This window comes from Entelurus aequoreus, linkage group LG15, assembly GCF_033978785.1.
Source record: "Entelurus aequoreus isolate RoL-2023_Sb linkage group LG15, RoL_Eaeq_v1.1, whole genome shotgun sequence".
Lineage (NCBI taxonomy): Eukaryota > Metazoa > Chordata > Actinopteri > Syngnathiformes > Syngnathidae > Entelurus > Entelurus aequoreus.
The window spans coordinates 31,207,509-31,231,920 of NC_084745.1; the positions used below are offsets into that span (position 1 = coordinate 31,207,509).

Here is a 24,412-nt window from a genome sequence, read left to right on the forward strand (position 1 = left end):
TGCTCATGTCGCCACGTATTCGGACATCAATGGGCTTTGCAGCACCGAGAGGACTTGCATTGTAAATTAGTCATAATAACGTGGGTGATTTAAAGCTACAAGTGTGTTTGTTTGCCTGTTTTAGATTCCCTTTTCCATCTCTAAACTCTCCTTTTCTGTTTCCCCTTGCAGATAAATGAGTTGAGCCATGTCCAGATTCCCATCATGCTCATGCCAGATGACTTCAAGGCCTATTCTAAGATTAAAGTGGACAACCATCTATTCAATAAGTAAGGTTTTTTTGTGTGTATGTTATATGCTGATTGCTGATTTCATAACCCTGTGGTTTGTGGTTTTTCTTCTGCAGAGAAAACATGCCTAGCCATTTCAAATTCAAGGAGTACTGCCCCCTGGTGTTTCGAAATCTCAGGGAGCGGTTCGGCATCGACGACCAGGATTTCTTGGTAGTAAAATGTCTATTTATTAATGGCTTTGTTGGCACAGTAAAGACTCAACTTTTGTCCCGGTTATTTATACAGAAGCAGTTTGCTTCTTTCGGTCATACAGCTCGTTTTCTTGAAGAAAACTCCCCTCTGCCCGTGCACACAGTGAGCTGGCACAGCTTGGAGGTCATTGTGTCCCAGCTCCGTGCAGCTGTCCATCTTATATGTTTATATTAGGGTTTAGCGTGCTGCAGTAAGTGGGCAGTTGGGGGTGTTAAGACTCCGGTGAGTGCAAACGAATGTCATGACATTCCCAGCCTACTGAAGCACTACTCAAGTTTTAATTTAACCTATTTTAGTTGTCATGTTTTTCCCCTTGGCATTAGTTTTAATTGTACAATATTAGTCATTTTGCACCAATAACCTCAAAAACAATTATTGTTTTGACTAGCGATGTTCCAATCACTATCGGCCGATCAATCCTTCCATCCATCCATTTTCCACCGCTTGTCCCTTTCTGGATCGCGGGGGTGCTGGAAACTATCCCAGCTGCACTCAGGCGGAGGGCGGGGTACACCCTGGACAAGTCGCCACCTCATCGCAGGGCCAACATAGATAGACAGACAACATACACACTCACATTCACACAATAGGGCCAATTTAGTGTTGCCAATCAACCTATCCCCAGGTGCATGTCTTTGGTGGGGGGAGAAAGCCGGACTGACTGACTGACTGCGTGGGAACCCACGCAGTCACGAGGAGAACATGCAAACTCCACACAGAAAGACCCCAAACCCGGGGATCGAACCCAGGACCTTCTTATTGTGCGGCACACGCACTAACCCCTGTTCCATTGTGCTGCCTATTGGCCGATTAATGCCGATCACAAACGCTATCCCCTCTAGCTGATACTTTATTTATTTTAAGTCAGCAGCTAATTATGTATCTCTATTCACAGAGTGGAGCCACTCCCCTAAATTACTAATAATCATCTCCTTTACGGCAAATAAACTGCATTTCTTATTATCCTTGTCACGTACATTATCACTGGAGGACGGGGTTTAATATGTTACACGCCAGAGCAAGCCAGAAGCAGGCATCCTATGCACTAAGCAAGCTTGAACAACCCCAAAAAGTAAATGCTTAGTAACAGGAAATGAACAAGTATATTATTAAGAGGATAATATAACAGCAACTGTTAGTGTGCAGCATTGTAACAGTCACTGCACGACACGTAAGAGGAGCTGGGATTGATCCATGAATTGATGGTGTCGATACCAAGGGTGGTATCAGTATATAGTCGATACTAGAGTGTTTATATTTAGATTTTTTCTTTTTTATATATATAGTTTTGTAAAACTCACACACACAGGAGGACTTTGAGGGCAAAAACCAAAAGATTTAAATGAGTAAAGGGTTTGTATCTGATCGTGGCGTGGCGCCACAGCGAAATTGAAGCTTAACTTTTTTTTTACGTGAAAATGAATTAAAGTAATATATTGTATGAATGGATATACAGCCTATATTATTTACGCACTTTTGACTAGCGATGCGCAAAAAATTTAGCCACTGAAAAACTTTGATTAACCGTAAGTAAGACGCATGCAAGTATGTGGAGCCTCGGCGGTAAAACGAAGCGCCGCCGCAGCAAATGTGCGGCTGCGGCTCTCCAGCGGCGGGACGTGCACAGCCTCGCTTTGTACTCCAGCCAGACCCACCCAGCCCTTAGAGTCAATCATTGTCCTGAAGTTATGGATCTGACTTGCCGACTTCTACCCGCTATGTTCTAAGTGATGCCAGATATACAGCAGTGGCGATTACTAAAGACTGCGTAAGAAGTTCAGCTTCCCCTAAAATTAAAAAAGTGTTGTCAAATATGTTATTTTGTGTTTGCAATTCATTGACTAAATGTGTTAGAATGCGTTTAACTTTTGTTTAGAATCAGCTCCTTTGGCGACAATTGGCTCGACTTTTTTCATTTATGTGGTAGCGTCGCAGTGCTGCAGACAATCATTGGATGAATACTCGATTTGTCCCGCCCACGGACGGTGACCCAATGACAAAGAGTAATTGAAAAGGGGTTGCCGGGCTTTCGCAATGATTTTTGGACGCACTGTCTGGGCTGAATCTCTTTTTGATTGGCAGCAAAATGAGCAAATCAACAATCCTGAAACATAAAACACTGCCAAGGAATTTTTCAACTTTCCTTCCGTTGTTCCTGTTGATATTTGGATATCTTTGTTCCAGTTATTGGAGACTGTACTCAAGTTTAAAGAGTAGCTGAAAAATAGCTTACTGTTGTTACATTGTGCAATAACAATTATAAAAATAGAGCAAAACGATACAAAAAAAATATGTTAATACTAATGACTAATAACACAGACTTGTTTTTTAATGTATTTGAATAATTTTTAGCATTAAAATATGTATATAATCAACCATGTGCAAATTATATGACGACGTTTCACTGGTGATCCCCACACTGCCACATGTAGATTTCAAGCTGGGGAAACCTTGGAGTAGATAGAGATAGTTTATCTATTAAGTTCATCCACTCTAGTTTATCACTTTAAGGCCTAAAGTGAGATAGTAGTTTTTACTTTTGTTTAGTTATTGTGTACCATTGACTTTATTTTTGATAAAACAATTATATGTAATAAAAGAGAATAAGGAACTAGTTTAAATATTGTTGATAGTGTTACAATGTCAATAGGACTCACCATACATATATTCTAAAAATTACAGTTAATACATGTGATCAGTATCGGAATTGGCCCATGTCATTCATAGATAATCGTTATTGGAATGGGCAGACCCTGATGGGACCATCCCTAGTTTTGACCCCTGTTTGTAAGCTTAGAAACATCCTCAATACTGAGAAAAGGAGTCGTTCTCATTCATCCAGGTCATTGTAATCTTAGGGCATTTAACCGATCAAAACTAGACTGTTTGGTTTGTCTTAGAAAATGTTTCGCTTCTCATCCAAGTAGGCTTCATCAGTTTATGCTCATATACTTATATTGGTCAAATCAAATCTAGATGTTAAAAGGGGGGAACTGAATTGTCGTTCTGCCTTTTTATGCACTTCAAGAAGCAACCTATTTTAGATCCCGCTGCGCAGCACATTAATGTATGTGCGCCTCAAAGGTTACTCCTCAGCCGCAAAAGATGCTCAATAGTTGACAAGGGGAGAGGTAACCAAGGGCATAGGACATCAGGAATTCTTGGAGAATGAGGCATCGAGGCAGGATGATGGGATCATGTTACTTTTGAGCTCCCGAAGTCTGGACAGCAGCTGTTTGTGTCTACAGATAGGTTTGGACAGGCACAATGTGTGGGCTCAGAATCCTCGCATGGTTCTATGGTGACAGACTTTTTCTTGTGGATTTATTTGTGTGGATTAACTTTCGGTTTCAGTTTATCCTCCTGAAAACCAGTATCTTCTGCAGTGGACATTTGTGTTTCGCATAAATTGGCTTATTTGCAACTTTGACAAAAACAAATTCACTGCAGTGAATGTGGGGTCTCAGGAGGTTAAATCAACAGTCTCTTCTTTCTTTCTTTTTTTATGATGATGATTTGACATCCATTTTTCCCTCAATATTTTAGTGAATGTTTACTAAGCTGCAAAATAGCCATTTTAGGTAACTTGACAAGTTGCAGCCACAGGGACCCTTCCTTTTCCCACGTTACCATCTGGTCCAAATATTGCTTTGTATAGTTGCAAAATGTAAAGATAGTGAGTCAAGACAGCCAAATGTTCAACCAGAATCGATTTAAGAACCTGCAAAAGCAAATGTTTATGTGCTCATATGCATGTTTACCTGTGCAGTAGAGATTATGCTGAGTAGTAGAAAAATCATATCAGAAACAATACAATTCTTACAAAAAGTAATGCACTGTCAGCATTTTTCAACCTTAAATATTTTGGCACACGATTTGTCAAATCTCATTCTTTTAGAACTCCCTGACACGTAGCGCTCCCTTGAACACTGAGGCCCAGGGAAGAAGCGGGGCCCGTTTCCATACCTCCTATGACAAGCGCTACGTCATCAAGACCATCAGCAGCGAAGATGTGGCGGAAATGCACAACATTCTCAAGAAGTACCATCAGGTGACAATACTGTCTCAATGCAGTATCTCATATAAGGGAACACTCTCCCGACATGTCAGCCACCATCTTAAGATAGTTGTGTCAGTGTACAGCTTGTATAGCAGTCTATATTTACTGTCCTTTGAAAAAACTTAAAACAGTCTTTATTGCTATTAATGTTTCACTCTATGAACTGTAGCTCCTCAGTGCCCAAGACCACCAGGCAAGATACAAGTATCTTTGTACTCGTATATCTGCTCTGTACACAATAATGCAGAGATATTTAATTAAATTATTTCTAGTCAAAGATCATCTCTATGACACAGCACTCTAGTGTTTTTTAAGAATCCGCTGTAAAAATGTGACTTTCTCACAATTTTTTTAACTGAACTCGCTGGTGGACACCGGTTAAACTTCCTAAAAATCCAGCAAGACCTTAGCTACATAAATCACATTACGAAAAATGCAAAAAAGGAGAGGACTTAAAGGGGGCCTTAGGAACACCTCAGTATAGCACATGTTTCAACTCTAGTTATCTATGTTTACTAGCAGAGTCAAAATGTCAATTCCAGGATCTGCCAATTTGTTTACTCTATGCAACAGAAGCACTGAAGAGTTTTAGGAATCTGCTGCAAAAATGTTTGTCTCACAAGTTTTGAATTGAACTCCGGGACAGGTATAGTGTCATTTTGGGGCCAGATTTTGCCCCCGGGCCGCAAATTGAGTAGCCCTGCAAAAATGGCTCTGTGTTGACATTTTTTCAGTATTTTCTATACTGTATGAATACTATACGACTGTACTATAAGATATATTATCATTAAAAAATGGTTGCTGAAATGTCAGGGTTGTGAGATGCTATATATTTACATTGATTTAATTCTCAGAGTAGCTGCTAGAATATTTACAGTTATTTGTATTTATTGATGTATTTCACGTGATGTTTGCAGTTCATCGTGGAGTGCCACGGCAACACGCTGCTCCCTCAGTTTCTGGGGATGTACCGTCTCACCGTGGACGGAGACGCTACTTACATGATCGTTACGCGCAACGTCTTCTCACACCGCCTTTCCGTCTTCAAAAAATATGATCTTAAGGTATGAGGGGACCATGAAGAAATGCACTGCAGAAGAAAAAAAACAGCTGTCAAATTTTTTCATTTAATTTTTTTACTTTTGTTTAGGGTTCGACTGTGGCACGAGAGGCTAGCGACAAGGAGAAGGTACAGTCTTCCGTCGAGAATCTGGTTCGCCTTCTACACACACACTGTACTGACAAATTTAATTCATAGTCAACGATTTCATACCCTACTAGCATGTTATTTTGGTTCTATGACCATTTCTGCTAGACTCACCGGTTCACTAATGACGTGCCAATGTTGATATGTTTTGAAAGGCATAGAGCGCAGGAACACAAACTATTTATAAAATAGACATTTAACTAATATACAATAGAGAAGAAACTGTAATTCCAATTAATTTAGTGCCCAGTCCATGATAACCCAAAAAAAACTCCAAATTGAGGGCTGCTGTCCCTTCAGAAGATCATGACGTGAATAAAGATTCACTCCTTCAGTTAGCACCTCTTCCATCAGTCCCCTGCACGCCATATATGTTTTAGTTTGATTCATTCCTTCTAACCTTGCTTCTGCTGCTCTAATAGTTCCCCTGCTTGCTGTCTGTGTGTGCGCGTGTGTGTGAAACACTGGGGTTTTTGTGTACATGTGCTTTCTGAGTGCTATTTATTAGGTGATCAGATATTATTTTTATTCTGTCTGAGTGATTTGTGTGTATGTGTCAGTCAAAACTTGTTTGTATCATCGGTTATATTGTGTTTTGACTTTGTGAATGAAGGAAGTAGCATACAGAAGAATTCTTAAACGCCTTGACTTTGGGGTGCTATTTGTTTTGCCTGTAGTGTCCACTCGGAAAAACCAGAAAACTGTGGATCTTGTTTGTGTGCCCCCACTTGGCCAAGTATAGCAAAACCAAATGTCTGTTTTTGTCATGAGTTAATGCAGTTTCAATATAATTTTTTGTGAATTTTTGCTCCATTGCTAAAAATTTAATGAACAATGGTGTTGATGATAGGAGAATCAGATAGTGGTTTTGAAAATATTGTCATCTGAGTCAACTTTGTGATGACTAATCCATGTATGAAAATGATGTGTCATGCTTCCTCAACCACTCTTTTCATGACTTGAACACTATGAATCCTGGCATTGTCATCGGGGAACATGCTTGTGCCATTAGGAAAAACAGAGAGAAAAAAGCTCATTCAGTATTTTCAGCTAACTTTAATTTCTTTGGGCACATTGCTGAACCAAGACGTGATCAAGTGAAGCAAGTCCAGATCAAAACAGAACCCCTCTAGGCTTGTACGTTCCACACTAGACATGCTGGCTGCATCACTTAATCCCTGATGCATCCATCACTCTGGACTCGTCAGACCAATGACCCTTTTTTTTTCCATTGCCCCAGAGTCCAGTCAAAGTGAAGCATTTTTGCCTCACTAAAAAGTGGCTCCATGCTGTAGCTCTTCTCTTCATGTGTGTTTATTTATATGTTCTGACATTCACTAGCAGTTTGTCTTGCTTGGTGCAGACCACTAATTACTGTAGAGCTGCTTGTTGCATTAGTTAGTAATGCAATGTCCGACAATAACCATTGCAGTAATCATCCAGCCTTTTAGGACTTTTTGTTTTGTTTAAATCCAGGTCTTTCCGGTAAGGCCTAAAATATGAGACATGTTTTTTGTCTCAAAAGGATTTTCCGTTTGTGTTTATGGTGCAGTGAGGTATGACAGACTTTCAGGAACTCCCTCAACTAAATTTAGCCTTGTGTCTGGGGTCAAAGCTGCGGGTGAGTGCAAAAAAATGCAAATGTGTAAGTTTTTAAAATTATAAATTTACCGGTGATGTATTGGCTCTTACATGAAACACCATAAGTGTTTGCAATGGTTTGTCAGTTGTTGTGAATCTCCATAATTACAGATTTTTATCACATATTCTGCATGAAATGTCAAGTGTTTGGAACAGATCTGTTGTTGTCATCTGTGACCGTACACTTGTAGTTGTTGTATGTTTATGTGGACATTATGTTAGTCAAGCAACTGTTATAACATAGAGCCACTGTGTTAAACGGCAATTATTCATTAATGAAGCAAACAAAAGACGCCTATGTTCACAAGAGGGTTTATAAAATGGCTTCAAATACATGAGCATGGCAGGGTTCTCCCCTGACTGCATGACTGTCTCCCTTTCATGCATGCATCTTATCTGCATGCAATAAAGTGTTTTTCTGCATCTTTTTCATAGTTACGTTGTTTCTAGTGTGTGTCTATTCTGTTGCACATTGTTGTTATTTTCAACCATGTAGTTTTCTCTTGACCTGTCCACAATTTAGGACAGGTAAGCTAGGTAGGGCACCTGTACACACACACACATGCTGGTATGACTGTTGTGTGGACTGCTTAATGTTAATTTAACCAAGCGTAATTGTAAGGGCGTAGATGTAGCGCCACACCTGAAGAGCATTCAGTTGTTTCTTTGTTTGCTTAGTTGCAAGCCTCCTTTCTTGGTCAGGGATTTTTCTTTAAACTTCCATATTTTTCCGCGTGAATACCCTCTCCAACCCTCCTCCAGTTTCAGAAGAAGAAAAAAAAAACACTTGTGTTCTTTTACATTTTCAATACTTTGCCTTTACTTCCAACTTCCTTCCTTCCTCCCTACCTTTCTTCTCTCCTTTCCTTTCCTCCACCCCGACCGCCCCTCCCTCCGTTACCCCCCTTTTTCTAGCAGCCGCCCCCACCAGAGGATGTGCCCCCGCGGCCCAAATCTGGTAACGTTCAGCAAAGGCTGCAAACACTGCGGATCGCTACGCGCTTTTACTGCGCCATGAAACACGTAAGAGATGTAAGACAACCAGGGCTCATATACCAGGCATGATCTATCTAACCAGTTATTATTGTACGGCTCTTTCTTCTCCAGGATGCACTGTTATTTAAAGAACATTACTTTTCACACTTTTCATCAACTTTTGTCCAATTTCTCAGCCAGTTTTTTTTCAAAATGGTTAAAGTGTAAACCTTTGCCGCCCTCTCAGTAAAGTGCATTTCTTGAGTCAGAAATGCAGAGAGTCATAGAGACGACACTATGATGGCGAGAATGAGATTTACTGGCTCCTTGCCTCACTGCTGGCAAACCGTTTCATTTTCTAGTGGGAGGATAAGGGGGGTTGGCACCCAGACAAGTATTCGCCTTAGGTAGTTAAAAGGCAATTCAAGTGATGACTCTGAATAGACACTTTTTTTTTTCTAAATACAGCATGTGCTCATCATCTGAAGCAGCTCCGCTTGGCATTCTGTCCTCTACTACCTCCTTGTTTACTGACAGCATCTCGTTTACTAGCTCCCCAGTTTGAAGGGAACATATAAATGTGCTGTAACACAGTGACAGAATGTACAGTTACTAATAGTTACGCTAACTCGGGAGATGTTGTGGTACTTAATGGCACACAATTGCATCCAAGATCATCTGTTACATGATTAAACCCTTCATAAAATATGTTAACTGTACAGTCCCTCCAGGAATTCGTGACATCACGCACGTCAACTTAACTTTAACTTAACTGTCTAATAAAAACTTATGTTTTCCTTGTGTAGACGAAGCAGGATCCACAGCATGTAACAATATATCAACTCTTTATTGCTCAAAAGGCACCATTGAGCTTCTTGCATAGCTCAGAGATACTTCCAATGTTGTATATCAACATTTACTTCCTAGTTTACATGTTATATATTTATTCAACCTTTATTCACCATCGTAAGACAATTAAACATATTTTCATTCCCAATACTGACCTAACAGAGAGGCTTTACATGTTAGAGATGGTGAAGTGTGATGATAACCTCTCATCGTCATTTACCAAGAAAAAATTGTGCTATAGTTCACTCTCAACAGTTCGCAAATGCTCTTCACATGCAAGAGTATTTGTGTTTAACATAATTGACTGTTTAAGATGGACAAACACTTTTCAAGCGTAAAATAAACACGGAGAATGTCTTCAACTTGTGGACAACAATAAGGAAGCCAATAGTGGTGTTTCTCTTTAATTTACAATTAATTTTTACTAATATTTAAAACAGTACAGTGATTTGACAATGAGCTCTGAGTATGTATTTTTCCTGCCATCTATACTTTCAAGGCTGTGTGGAATAAAACAAGTAAAACATCATTATCATTGTGTTTTCCAATTTTTCTTAAAATCCAGTTCTTTTTGTGTTACAAATTTACAAAGAACACTTAAAACATTGACAAATGCTACAAATTGATAACATTTTATTTAAAAAAAGGCTTTAAATCATCGCAACTTTAAAAAAAAAGCTTCCGCAAGTTCAGGCATTTTAGACTGCAACAATCACAGAAAAGTCCCGTGAAATCCTGGAGGGATAACTACCGGTAATGTTAACAAATCCTTACTGGTGTAGTTCTTCCTATTTTTTGGGTTCAAACAAAGGTCATTTTAAAAGCAGTGACTATGTGTAATACAATAGTTAGCCACAAAAACGTTTACCTTAGCTGTGGCATCAAGAAATGTGTTTCTGCTGTAAATCTGATGATTTCTTGATCTTCTGTAAAAAAATTCAAAAATGATGATGCCCTTTGTGTTTCAAAAGCCAAAAAAACAAGAGAGAGGTACAGTTAGTCTTTGATGATCACTGAATTAAGTCTGATATCTTCCACGGCATTGCCATGGCTCCCGTAACATCAGCAATGATCTTATAGGTATAAGTGTTGCCAAAAAAAATCACGAAAAAATACTCCTTGGATGCTTACTGAGCTGAGTTTTTTCATGTGATTTGCTGAGGTCTCGTAACGTGCATCTTCTGCATGCATTGCAGCCAATTATCAACCTAAATTTTATTGCATATTTAAGGTCCATGTCTGTTTATATGTGCTCAAATGTCCTCTTTTGTCCGGTGTTTTATGTGTTCCATCTGTGTAAAGGTGTAATCTATAAATGTGTGTATGTATGTCTGTATGATGTCTGAGCTACCGCTACAATTGTGTTGCTGCTCTTCTGCTGCCATAGAAACGCTGTTGTAGCCAAACTGCTGTTGTTGCCTCCCTTGTTACCTCATTTCCTGCTAAATATTGGACCCCCATTCTCACGAAAACACCTCTTCCACTTACAGGCTCCTGGCAGGATTGCAGTAGCTTGTCCCCAATTAACAGTATTCCCATTTTTAGACACCTAAATAGTTATTTATTTTAGAGTGCAGCTAGCAAATACGTTTCTTGTCTTTGATTCCAACATTTTTTTCAACAGTGTATGGATCTAACAGATGCATTAAAAATGTGTAAAATCAAAACAATATCGCTAAATGAATACAGCAGATCCCAGCCTATTTACAGAAAGGCATTTGCTTTACCGCCTAACATGAATACAATAATACCTCGTTTTTTGTTAGGAAGACCAAATCGTACAAAAACGATTTCCCCTTAATAATGTAAAACCAATAAATCTGTTCCAGACACCCACAACTACAAACACAAAACACATTTTATAGAGAATAATTAGTTGTACATAAAGAAAACAATGTGAAATACATTCCATGGAATGTTACGCGGGGAGTTTGTTGCGCAAAATGTTTTGCCGCCCGTTAACCAAGACTGTATGCGAACACAAGGGGAAATTGTCTGTGAAAATTGAATCCTGTCTTTACAGTTTTACATTTTTGAAGATAATTGTGGAGTGCACGTACCACTATACAATTCTTTATACTGTACGCCTGTACAGTCATTGCACATTTATCGGGATGAGTACATTTCCCCGAAGCAGGATTTTTTATTTTCAAATCTAATATTTTGTTGTTTTAATGATGCTAAATGTTTTTCCACTAAATATAATCAATGAACAATGTTCAATGTTTTTCCCATTAATTTGTTTTAAAACAAAACATGCACCAAATTAAAATTAAAGTTTGATTAAGAAAATTTTCAAATCCAAATAAAAGTTTGCTTAGTGTCCGTATTTAGCCTATTTTAGGCATGTTTTAGGGCAGGGCTATTCAACTGGCGGCCCGAGGAACAAATTTGGTTCAAAACTTGGGAGACAAACATTTTTGCAGCAAATTCCTACAAACATTACAGTACACCTGTTGAATAGAGCAGGTGTTCTTAACCTGTTTGACTTCAGGGGCCAACTTTTCTACTACAGAGGAGTCCAGGGCCCACTCAAATATTAACACTGAATAAGTAATCTTACTCTTGATTTTAATCATATTCAATAATTATATCACCAATTTACAGTTTGACAGGATAAACATTGTCAAATGATATGAAACCATGTTTTAATCTCAAATATTATTATCAAGGCTAAGGTCAGGCTGATTACAAAAATAAATACTAATCCAATATACTACAAAAGAAGGGACTCCTAAAACTAATGACAAATGTACGGTATATACAATTCCAGAGTGCGAAAATAAAATTATAACCTAAGAAATAATAATAAATATATTTTTCTTAAATAAACTGTTAATAATGTTTAAATGAAAATGGAAATACAGCTTCACCACTTCAGTCATAATTTGTGCACTTCTCTATGACTTAAAGGCCTACTGAAACCCACTACTACCGACCACGCAGTCTGATAGTTTATATATCAATGATGAAATCTTAACATTGCAACACATGCCAATACGGCCGGGTTAACTTATAAAGTGCAATTTTAAATTTCCCGCCACACTTCCGGTTGAAAAAGCCTTCGGAGGGTGACGTATGCGCGTGACGTAGCCCGGGGAACAGAGGTATGCCTTCCCCATTGAATACAATACAAAAAAGCTCTGTTTTCGTTTCATAATTCCACAGTATTCTGGACATCTGTGTTGGTGAATCTTTTGCAATTTGTTTAATGAACAATGGAGGCTGCAAAGAAGAACGTTGTAGGTGGGATCGGTGTATTAGCGGCTGGCTGTAGCAACACAACAAGGATTACTCACTTGGATAGCAGACGCGCTAGCCGATGCTAACCGGCCACCGCACGGATGATCGGGTGAAGTCCTTCGTCGCGCCGTCGATCGCTGGAACGCAGGTGAGCACGGGTGTTGATGAGCTGGGCAGATGAGGGCTGGCTGGCGTAGGTGGAGGGCTAATGCTTTTATCATAGCTCTGTGAGGTCCGGTTGCTAAGTTGCTAAATCAGCCTTAGCGTCGTTAGCAACAGCATTGTTAAGCTTTGCCAGGCTGAGATCTATTAAAGGCCTACTGAAATGAATTTTTTTTATTTAAACGGGGATAGCAGATCTATTCTATGTGTCATACTTGATCATTTCGCGATATTGCCATATTTTTGCTGAAAGGATTTAGTATAGAACAACGACGATAAAGATTGCAACTTTTGGTATCTGATAAAAAAAAGGCTTGCCCCTACCGGAAGTAGCGTGACGTAGTCAGTTGAACATATACGCAAAGTTCCCTATTGTTTACAATGATGGCCGCATGAAGTGAGAGAGATTCGGACCGAGAAAGCGACAATTTCCCCATTAATTTGAGCGAGGATGAAAGATTTGTGGATGAGTAAAGTGCAAGTGAAGGACTAGTGGGGAGTTGAAGCTATTCAGATAGGGAAGATGCTGTGAGAGCCGGGGGTGACCTGATATTCAGCTGGGAATGACTACAACAGTAAATAAACACAAGACATATATATACTCTATTAGCCACAACACAACCAGGCTTATATTTAATATGCCACAAATTAATCCTGCATAAAAACACCTGCGTGTTTGTTATGCTAGCTCCTAGCTCCTCTGCTAGCTCCTAGCTCCATAGAACACGCCAATACAATACAAACACCTGATCAACACACACAATCACTCAGCCCAAAAGACCGTTTACCTAACCCAAGGTTCATAAAGCTTATATATTTTTAAAAAGTTACGTACGTGACGCGCACATACGGTCAAGTTATCGAATGTTTAGCAGCCAAGGCTGCATACTCACGGTACCTGATATTCAGCTGGGAATGACTACAACAGTAAATAAACACAAGACATATATATACTCTATTAGCCACAACACAACCAGGCTTATATTTAATATGCCACAAATTAATCCTGCATAAAAACACCTGCGTGTTTGTTATGCTAGCTCCTAGCTCCTCTGCTAGCTCCTAGCTCCATAGAACACGCCAATACAATACAAACACCTGATCAACACACACAATCACTCAGCCCAAAAGACCGTTTACCTAACCCAAGGTTCATAAAGCTTATATATTTTTAAAAAGTTACGTACGTGACGCGCACATACGGTCAAGTTATCGAATGTTTAGCAGCCAAGGCTGCATACTCACGGTACCTGATATTCAGCTGGGAATGACTACAACAGTAAATAAACACAAGACATATATATACTCTATTAGCCACAACACAACCAGGCTTATATTTAATATGCCACAAATTAATCCTGCATAATAACACCTGCGTGTTTGTTATGCTAGCTCCTAGCTCCTCTGCTAGCTCCTAGCTCCATAGAACACGCCAATACAATTCAAACACATGATCAACACACACAATCACTCAGCCCAAAAGACCGTTCACCTAACCCAAGGTTCATAAAGCTTATATATTTTAAAAAAGTTACGTACATACGCAAAAAAAAGCCAAAGCTGCATACTCACAGTAGCACGTCTGCGTCTTTGTCATCCAAATCAAAGTAATCCTGGTAAGAGTCTGTGTTGTCCCAGTTCCCTACAGGCGTCTGTGTATCCAAATCAAAAGTCCTCCTGGTTAGAGTCTCTGTTATCCGAGTTCTTCCATCTTGACTGCATCTTTCGGGAATGTAAACAAAGAAGCGCCGGCTGTGTACTGTTGTGGCTGACTACGTTCGAAAAATACGTCCATTTCGCACCGACAACTTTCTTCTTTGCTTGCTTGGCTTCCTTCTCCATAATGCAATGAACATGATTGAAACAGATTCACGAACACAGATGTCCAGAATACTGTGGAATTATGAAATGAAAACAGAGCTTTTTCATATCGGCTTCAATGTGGAAGGCATACCCGTGTTCGTCGGGCTACGTCACACGCATACGTCATCCTCAGAGGCGTTTCGAACCGGAAGTTTAGCGGCAAATTTAAAATGTCACTTTATAAGTTAACCCGGCCGTATTGGCATGTGTTATAATGTTAAGATTTCATCATTGATATATAAACTATCAGACTGCGTGGTCGGTAGTAGTGGGTTTCAGTAGGCCTTTAACCGTGTAGTTACATGTACATGGTTTAATAGTATTGTTGATCTTCTGTCTATCCTTCCAGTCAGGATTTATTTATTTTGTTTCTATCTGCATTTGAGACAGATGCTATCACGTTAGCTCATGCTAAAGAGCTTCGTCGATGTATTGTCGTGGAGATAAAAGGCACTGAATGTCCATTTCGCGTTCTCGACTCTCATTTTCAAGAGGATATAGTATCCGAGGTGGTTTAAAATACAAATCCGTGATCCACAATATAAAAAGGAGAGAGTGTGGAATCCAATGAGCCAGCTTGTACCTAAGTTACGGTCAGAGCGAAAAAAAATATGTATTTCACTGCATTCTAGTCCGTCACTCTAACGTTCCTCGTCCACGAATCTTTCATCCTCGCTCAAATTAATGGGGTAATGGTCCGAATAGCTCTAGCTGCGTTGAAAACAATAGGGAAATATGAGGGAGTAAACAACTGACAACGTCACGCTACTTCCAGTAGGGGCAAGGTTTTTTTTTATCAGAGACCAAAAGTGCGAACTTTATCGACGTTGTTCTATACTAAATCCTTTCAGCAAAAATATGGCAATATCGCAAAATGATCAAGGATGACACAGAATGGATCTGCTATCCCCGTTTAAATAAAAACATTTCATTTCAGTAGGCCTTTAAGCTCCTGACTTCTTCAGTTTAATTGATATTGTCATTACTGCGTGGTGGAAAAGTGTATTACAACTGAGTACCCCTGCAGCCCATACGGACCACAGCCGAGAAACATATATTTTTGGGCTGACCTCCAGGGGGCCCGGCCCTATGGTTAAGAAACACTGGTAGAGAGGAACTTGGACAACTGTTAAAACATTGGAAGATGCTAGCATTTTAACCTTGCTAGCAAACAGAACACTGGAGTCCAAAGTTGTGATTTACGTAACAGAAGCCTTACTCAAGTTAAGTCCTCTCCATTTTGGCAGTAACACATGTTTGTGTTGCTGTATAGCTTGTTTACTTTGACTGCAGTCATTAGTAAAACTTCTTTAGTTATGGTAGTGGTGTTCCTCAAGGTTCCATTTAAGGTATTCTCTTTTTCATCATTTGGGCTATTCAACTAGTGGCCACAAGTTCAGTTAAAGAAACATGTGAGAGACTCACATTTTTGCAGCAGATTCCTAAAAAGACTAAAGTGCTGTCATAGAGATGATATTTGGCTAGCTTTTTTGCAAAAGGTCCTTAAAAACGCTCCTATAACTGACAAAATAAATAGACCAAAATCTAATGTCTACTGTATAGGATGCTGGTTCTACAGAAGTTACAAAATAAGACGAATAGTAAAAAAACATTATTTGTTTTTTTCACTATCTTGGGGAGAGGTCGAGGAACGTAAGCCTTAGAAATAGCGGGGGATCTACTGTATATCTGTTTGAGGTCATAGTTGAAAAAATAAAATGTGGTGTTTTGAGAATACTGCATCAGATGGATCTGTACATTCCTATGCGCATGCTGCATGCACTTCATAAATCACTGTAGCTTAAAACGAGGTCAGCCTTGGGTTGGATAGGACTGCCTGTGCTTCTGCTGGACAGGCAGACCTATCTTACAAACCACTGACAGTAGCCTCGGTTATAGTGCTACCAGGTGTTTCAACAGGCTCCATCTTTGCACTTCTTGTTACCATTCAAAGAAAATGCACATGTTGAAATACCCGTTTTCAAAACTATGATGTTGTAAAACACTGGGGAAAACACAAGAATACTGATGTTTCTGTCACTGTACGTTTAAACTGGTTATTTAAAATATCCCGACGTATGTTGAAAATTATCATAGCAGCAGCATTCTGCCATGTTTTCGCCCAGTTCTGCTGCATGCATCCATGAATTAGAGTGTACTTTTCTAATTGTTGTCACGCTAATCCCCCGTGCTGCGACGGTTAGGCTAAGGAGCTGCCGACCTACAAGGACAATGACTTCATCAACGACGGGCAGAAGATCTGCATCGATGACGAGAACAAGAAAATGTTTCTTGAAAAGCTCAGGAAAGATGTGGAGGTATGTCTGTCCATGTCTTGCACGATTAGCTCCTGTTTTGAGGACATTGTGTTTTCTTTTTAATGACTACATACTTTCTGATCCCTCCATCCTTAATCCCCTGATATCTCGCTTGCTCCACCTTCCCCAGTTCCTGGCACAGCTAAAGCTCATGGACTACAGCCTGCTGGTCGGGATCACGACGTTGAGCGAGCCGAGCAGGAGGAGGTGGAGAGCGAGGACAACGAGGCGGAGGAGGAGGGCGGGGAGAGCGACGGGGGAGTCATCGGGACTCCCCTGACAGTCCCAGCAACACCCTGGACAGCACTAAGCCCCTGTCGCCGGGAGAGTTTGATCCCACCATTGATGTCTATGCCATCAAAAGCAGCGACAGTGAGTGTCCCTGTGCTCTCCTCTCCCACAGTGCTGGTAGAGCTCCCCCTGGTGGACACTGTGTACTGATAAGGAATGGTTTTGTCCTGCAGCTGCTCCAGGAAAGAAGTTTACTTCATGGCCATCATAGACATCCTGCAACATTACGATGCCAAGAAGAAGGCTGCCCATGCCGCAAAGACAGTTAAACATGGCGTAAGACAGTTTTTTTGTAACACAGCACCAAGGTTTCCAGAACATCCAACAATATTAGTATCAACGAGCTTCTATTTTCAAGTTGTTTAGCTCATTATTTCTCAACCTTTCTGTTGCACATATTTTACTTTTTTTTAATGTGCTGTATTTTTTCTGTTGAGTATGGCACCCACTAAATTTTAGAAGGAAAACTAGCTTTACATACTGTATATTAGCTGCACCAGACTTTAAGCCACAGATATATACGTTGCGAAATGAGATATTTACACAGAAAGATTTTGTAAATATTAATTTAGTGACTGTTACACTAATTCACTAATATTCATTTACCCACCTGGATTGTTTCCAAACGGTGCCTGTAACACTGCAGTAAAATGGAAGTCATCATCATGGAGCTAGCTCTCCAATCAGCTAAAACAGACTCAATAACTCCACGGTGACGTTTTGGGGAATTTACTAAGGAATTTGTGAAACTGAAACAATACAAAATGAATGCCACAGACACTCGAAAATGTGTTGGCATATTAGCTAATGCCAACAGCGCTCGCTTGATTACATTACGATAGCACGTACAAATATGCATGAAAACACTCCTACAGACATCACACATAGGACGGTTCCGTAAGTATAAATAGTTTTTGTTGTATTGTAAAACTAACAAACGTTACTTGGAGTGATGAAAGAAGAATCCATACGAGTAGAAACGCTGTGGACTAAAAGACGGAACGGCACTTGTACTTCTGATTGAAAGCTCTAAACAGAAACAGGGAGCGAACCCGTCCAAAAGATGGCGCAATAACAAGAACAACACACCTTTTCAATGTTTTTGCTTCTTTGTATTGTTTTGACTACTTGCATTATGATTGTCAGCAAAGAAAAATCCACCAATTAACAGCACCGTTTTATAAGCCGCAGGGTTCAAAGCTTAGCAAAAAAGAAGCGCCTTACAGTCCAGAATTTAAGGTAGCTACAATGCAGTTGAGTCTGTCCTGTCACAATACGTCACTAGCATTTCGCTGCTTTTGGGGGCATTGTTGTGCCAGATTTTGTCAGAAATTTACGGCAGAAGATGCAATGCTTTGATTTGAGGCTTATTTTGTTTTCTTTACAATTAAGTCAACTTGTGATTTTTCCAATTTATTATCAATGTTTTAAGTGTTCCTTTTAACCCTAACCTTAAAAGTACATAATTTCAACAAAAACATGTAAACAAATACTATCTTGATGTTTTACTCGTTTTATACCACAGACTAAACAGTAAAAGCACATACTCTGAGCTTATTGTCAAATTTCTGTATTGTTTTAATTATACCTAATAATGTTAATAATTAATTATAATTACAGAAATAAACACCACCAAAGGCTTCATTTTTATTTGCTGTCTCCTCTGTTGTCCACAACTGTATTTTACGCTTGAAAAGTGTTTGCCCATCTTAAATATGTATTTATGTTCCAACACATTTACCACATTTAAAAGCATTTGAGAAATGTTGATAGTGATCTATAGCACTAATTATTGTTGTTAAATGAAAGACAATGAGAGATTATCACACAACATCTTTAAGATGTAAATGCTGCCTCTTTGATATGTCAGAATTGCTAATACATGTAAACTAGCAAGTAATTGTTTATATACTGCATTACCCAGAAGGCTTAACAATGTAGACAGAAACAATAAGTAGGTCTGCACTGCAAAAAAGACCTGACAGAATATACGATAAAAAAGACTAGACTTTAGGGGAAAAATACTAAAAACTAGTGAAATTGTCTGTCCAGGCAGCTAGTTAATTTTACTTGATAAGACATCCTAAATTGAGAATTGTACATTCATAAATAACTATTTTATTCTGAAAACAATTACTTGCATTTCTTAAATTAAGCATTATCGGGATGTAGCAGCACGGTGGCACAGGCACTAGTGTGTGTGCCTTACAATAAGAAGGTCCTGGGTCTTTCCGTGTGGAGTTTGCATGTTCTCCCCTGGCTTCCTCCCACCTCCAAAGACATGCACCTCGGGGTAGGTTGATTGGCAACAGTAAATTGGCCCTAGTTTGTGAATGTGAGTGGGAATGTTGTCTATCTGTGTTGGCCCTGCAATGAGGTGGCGACTTGTCCAGGGTGTACCCCGCCTTCCGCCTGAGTGCAGCTGGGATAAGCTCCAGTCACCCCCGCCACCCTGAGAGGGACAAGCGGTAGAAAATGGATGGATGGATGGAAATCCAAAATATCTTATTTGAATAGTTACTTTTTCAATTTTAAAATTCTAAAACCACAATAGACAAAAATAATTATTCATGCTAAAATTAAGATTATGATGTAAAGTTAATGACTAAAAATAAGTAATAAGCCCTTCAAACTATAGGAGCATTTCTAGAAATAAAATTAGTGGCAAATAATTAGCATAGACCTGCACGAGAGGATGAGAATTGTGTTGTTTGATCAATAAAGACACGTTGTTGTTGTCCCTGCTTCATCTAGGCAAGAAACAAACATACATTTTGATCACACAGTCAAAGTGTGAGTTTGAGCGATGCTCAGAAACCAATTCAATTGGTGAAAATGATGCCGGTTGTCCAAAATGTGCAGGGAAGCTGCAGACATTAAATGTGTGAGGCCTCACATAGTTTGCACAAATTGGTTAAATTTGGGTGAATTGGCACCAAAGCGACATTGCCAAATTCTGTGGGTACTGATTGGTAAACAGATACATTATTTCTACTAAATAAATGACACTTTTCTGATCAATTAAGTAAAATATTATCATTTGGGCACCTGATAGCCTCTTCTAATTGACAATACAAACACGATAAATCATGTTATTCAATTTTTCTCTCTCTGCAGGCCGGAGCGGAGATCTCCACCGTGAACCCAGAGCAGTACTCCAAGAGGTTTTACGACTTCATCAACACTATTTTGTCATAGCCCCCACGAGCACCGGGAGACGCGCAGCTTCGCAGGGAAGGGAGGGAGAAGCGCAATGGGTTTTAGGGCGGAGGAAGGAAATTGTGAGGGAAATAAGGTGCTGCCATGTCCTTGCCCGTTTTCCTCCCCCCGTCTCTGTTGGGCCTTGCCCTCTCTAACAGTGTGGGTGCCACGCGCCGCAGCAGCTAAAAACATTGTTCGTTTACAGTTAACCTCTCCTCTTTATGAGTTGTATTTGTTTCTATGGACGTTTTTGTGGAAATGTGGCTTTTTATTTGTTTTGCGCCTCGCACGTCATTCTGGGTGTTTTTACGTCAGACTCGTCCTATACAGGGCTGGAGGTGGAGTGTGAGTCTGGACTGATGGGCGGGGGGAGGGTGGGTTAAAGGCAGCGCGATGCTGCATTTTAGAAAGTAAGTAACTGTCTTCCAAACGGTGCTCGGCAAGAACCAACATTGACGCACCACCACCTCAGCCCAGCTTTTTGTTCTTCTTGCCGCTCGCTACGCATGTTGTCCTTTAGGTTTTTTTTTGTTTTTTTGCGGGCTGAGTAAGTACAACTAAGGGAAGTATCTTTCAAGTCCTCTGACAGGGAATAAGCCGTGAAAAAGTAACTTTGGGTCTAGATTCTTTTGGGGAGTCATCTGCAGCCCTGAACAGGCTCTTTGCCATCAGCACCTTAAAACAAAACAACAAAATCTTGCACTTTTATTTGTCGTTGCAGTCCATATACACACGTTCTCGCTTATGTAGAAGAGCTGCAAGGGCTTTACCTCCATGTGGGGACCAACCAGCAAAGTATTAGATTGGAACAAGAAGGTTTCTGTTTGTCAACAAAATAACCACATTGCGTCCTTGCATGTTCGCTAACAGAGTAGGACAAACTTTAATTGATGGCCGCGTTCTCTTCGCAAGATGCTCACTTTTTATGCAAAAACATTTGAGGCTTTGTTGGCAACACAACAAATGACACAAAACAGTACCAGTTAGATTGGTACAGCACTTTCCCCAACTCACGCTGTCATCTACTTTTCTCTTCACAGTACAGTAGAAAATTGATGATCCACTCCTGCAATAGTTTGATTTACATAACACAGTACAGGTGACGGTGCACGTGAGAGACGACCGTTTACTCCCAATGGTTGTGGTGATTTTTAAATACGGTTGCAGCCCTCACACATTTGTGTTACAGTAACATTGCCCTTCTCCTCTCTTGAAAGTGTTTTTGTGAAATAATACGGGAGTTTGTGTCTAGTTTTTGTCCATGTTATATATTTTGCACACGAGGAAAGGAACCAAATGTTACGAACAACAAGCCCAATTATTCAATGCGGTCTTATCAAGGGAAATGCAATATATATACTGTGTGTGTGTGTGTGAGAAAAGTGGTTTGTGCGTGTGACGTTGTGTAATGTATAACCAACTAAAACAAGTAATGTCCTTGATCTACATATTAACCCACCAAAAGCTTCCATCACAATATGTTTGTGTAGATATCAGATTATATTCACATTTTATATTTTTACATTGGATTTAAGTCATGAATAAAGTTGTATTTTAAAAGAATGACAAAAACGGAGCCAACCTTTGGGATGACTGGCGGTGCTGTGGTAAATGAAGAATTATTATGCTTGAATTTCTACAATGTGCTTAGAAAAAAAGTTATGGAAAAAAATGTGCATGTCACAGGACTGAGTTTCCTTATCTCTCAAGTCAGTGTTGTTGTGCCTGTTCAGGTTCTTTTTTGTGTCCCTGTGTGTGCTGTTCTATGTCTTATAGCACCCACACCCCGCACCATGCTTTGTTTTCATTGTTACACTGTGCAAGATGTGTGCCTTTATACTCCGAAATTATTTAATTTTATATTTTGTAATCTTTTTTTTTTTAAATAAATGTCAAATGTTATTTTGATAATAAGGTGTTTACTTTTGCCATGTATCAATGCCCCTTTACAAATACACCTCCTTCACTGTATGTATAGACATGTTTTTAAATGTTCAACCATTTGAACGATGGCGTCCAAACCACCTATAACAAGCTGTGTCCCCTTTTGAGATTGTGGCTAAGACAAATTCATCTTTGCGATTATTCTCTGCCTTTTTAATCTGTGTGTGTGTAGAGTGTGTGTTGTGATTGCGCCTTGTTGTGCTCATCCTGGATGTCAACTATCTTATCAATTTTTTGGTTGTGTAACTCTTTGCTTCTTACCCTGACTTCTGTTTTCTTGCTTCTACTTATTTTGTGTGTTGAAAAAAACAACAATTGGATAATATACACACTCTTGGTTATGAGATGCAAAAACAAGTTTCACTTTCATCCTGTAGTATGTTCTTTTAGGCCCTGGAGGCTTCCTTTTACACACAAATGGCGACAGCAGTGCATGCGGGGAGAATGATCATTTGTTTTATTGTTTTAATTGAAGTAACTGAGTAGGAGCCACTGTCAGACTCCAGCAGTGGTAGACTTCCTTGCTGCTGGGCCTTCAAATGCATATTTGTGGTCTTTGCTTGTGAATGAGCTCTGCAGCTGTCTGTCAACTTGCCAAAATATTTTCTTTTCAGCAAACCAAATGAGCTCAAAGGACATTGTCTCTGCATCAATTGTTTGTGTTTTTCATGCACTGGGAGATGTCAAAAAGGAAGACACCTTGTGTTTTGGTATCAAATGCTGCACAGAACTGAAGGTCAGGTAGACTTTTAAAATCTCCTTTATTTGGCTTTTAATTTTCAAAACTATTTCCATTAATAAATTAGAAAAGCGGGTGTGTTCAGTGGCATAACGGCCAACAAAAAAAGATGTTTATTGATACATTTAATAATACAATCCATTCCATAAGCATTCACTCAAACCAATTAAATCACTTGTTCTGCTTGACTAAAATGGTGGTTTGTGTTTTATGTTCATTTCAAATCCTAACCCCATGAAAATGTTGGCCTTACAAATCATATCAACATACCCATTTTGTCATTGGAGCAACGTAAAGAAACAGTACACTCACTATGGGGGTGTTAAGAAAACATCGTAAAATAAAATACACAGTTCAATTAATACTTTGGAATACTACCACAAAATGAACCATTACTGATGTAAAAATAGACCAAGTGTTAATATTAGTCTTTATTACGGAGAAGTAAAAATTCGGAGAGCTTTTAATATAGGTCACCCCCCTATTTTTTCTATCAAATGGTTCAGTCCTGTCCATATTACGTGTCCCCGTTTTGCTTGATTGAGTGGCGGGTAAACCAGCCGAAAATATTTTGTAAATCTTTCTGAATAAAAATGGATCTACACGACAACATACAGTCACTTAAACACAGGTTGGTGCAATACGTGAGTACCCGTTTGCTTTAAAAGTCGACAGTTTTTCTGAGAGGGCTGGCTGAAAAGCTCTTCATTTTGAAATGTTCACCATAAGCTACACTGTGAAGCCAACAGTTGTTCACGTTTCGTGTATTTAATTGGTGCCAGTATTCACATAGCAAAACATTTAAAAAAAAACTAATATCCAACATTTATAATAAAACCAAAGCTACCCCTCAACACATTTGAACATAAAGTGCCAGTCAGTTATCAACAGGGCTAACTGCTGAAATTAGTTTAGACTAGGGGTCGGCAACCCGCGGCTCCGGAGCCGCATGCGGCTCTTTGACCACTCTGATGCGGCTCAGCTGTATACTTACCGACCCCCCCGATTTTCCCAGGAGATTTATGGATCTCAGTGCCTCTCCTAGATAACTCCCAGGGATAATATAATCCTATTTTCACTCTAATTACTAAATAAAGGGAGTGCCCTGATTGCACTGTAGTAATTGTTCTCTACAGCATTTGCAAACAGCGTGCCAGCCCGGCCACATGTTGAATGTACATTTTATATGCACATAGGAGACAGCAAAGCATACTTAGTCATCAGCCACACAGCTTACACTGACGGTAGCCGTATCAAACAACTTTAACACTGTTACGTTACAAATATGCGCCACACTGTGAACCCACACCAAAAAAGAATGAAAAACACATTTCTGGAGAACATCCCACCGTAACACAACATAAACACAACACAACCAATACCCAGAATCCCATGCAGCCCTAACTCTTCCGGTCTAGATTATACACCCCCGCT

At 39.6% G+C, this 24,412-nt stretch overlaps 1 protein-coding gene and 1 long non-coding RNA gene across 2 annotated transcripts in view; both read left to right on the forward strand.

Moving 5' to 3' along the window:
• Positions 1-23,181, forward strand: part of pip4k2aa (phosphatidylinositol-5-phosphate 4-kinase, type II, alpha a) — a 48,636-nt gene extending 25,455 nt beyond the window's left edge. Inside the window, 11 exon segments of the mRNA XM_062021198.1 lie at positions 172-269; positions 347-443; positions 4,384-4,536; positions 5,463-5,609; positions 5,696-5,734; positions 16,690-16,803; positions 16,934-16,976; positions 16,979-17,074; positions 17,077-17,179; positions 17,268-17,370; positions 20,212-23,181. Of these exon segments, the coding sequence (XP_061877182.1) occupies positions 172-269; positions 347-443; positions 4,384-4,536; positions 5,463-5,609; positions 5,696-5,734; positions 16,690-16,803; positions 16,934-16,976; positions 16,979-17,074; positions 17,077-17,179; positions 17,268-17,370; positions 20,212-20,292 (1,074 nt within the window). The 3' untranslated portion in view covers positions 20,293-23,181.
• The window catches only part of LOC133630439 (uncharacterized), a 102,129-nt gene that overhangs the window by 76,410 nt on the left and 1,307 nt on the right, over positions 1-24,412 (forward strand). The window lies entirely within an intron of this gene.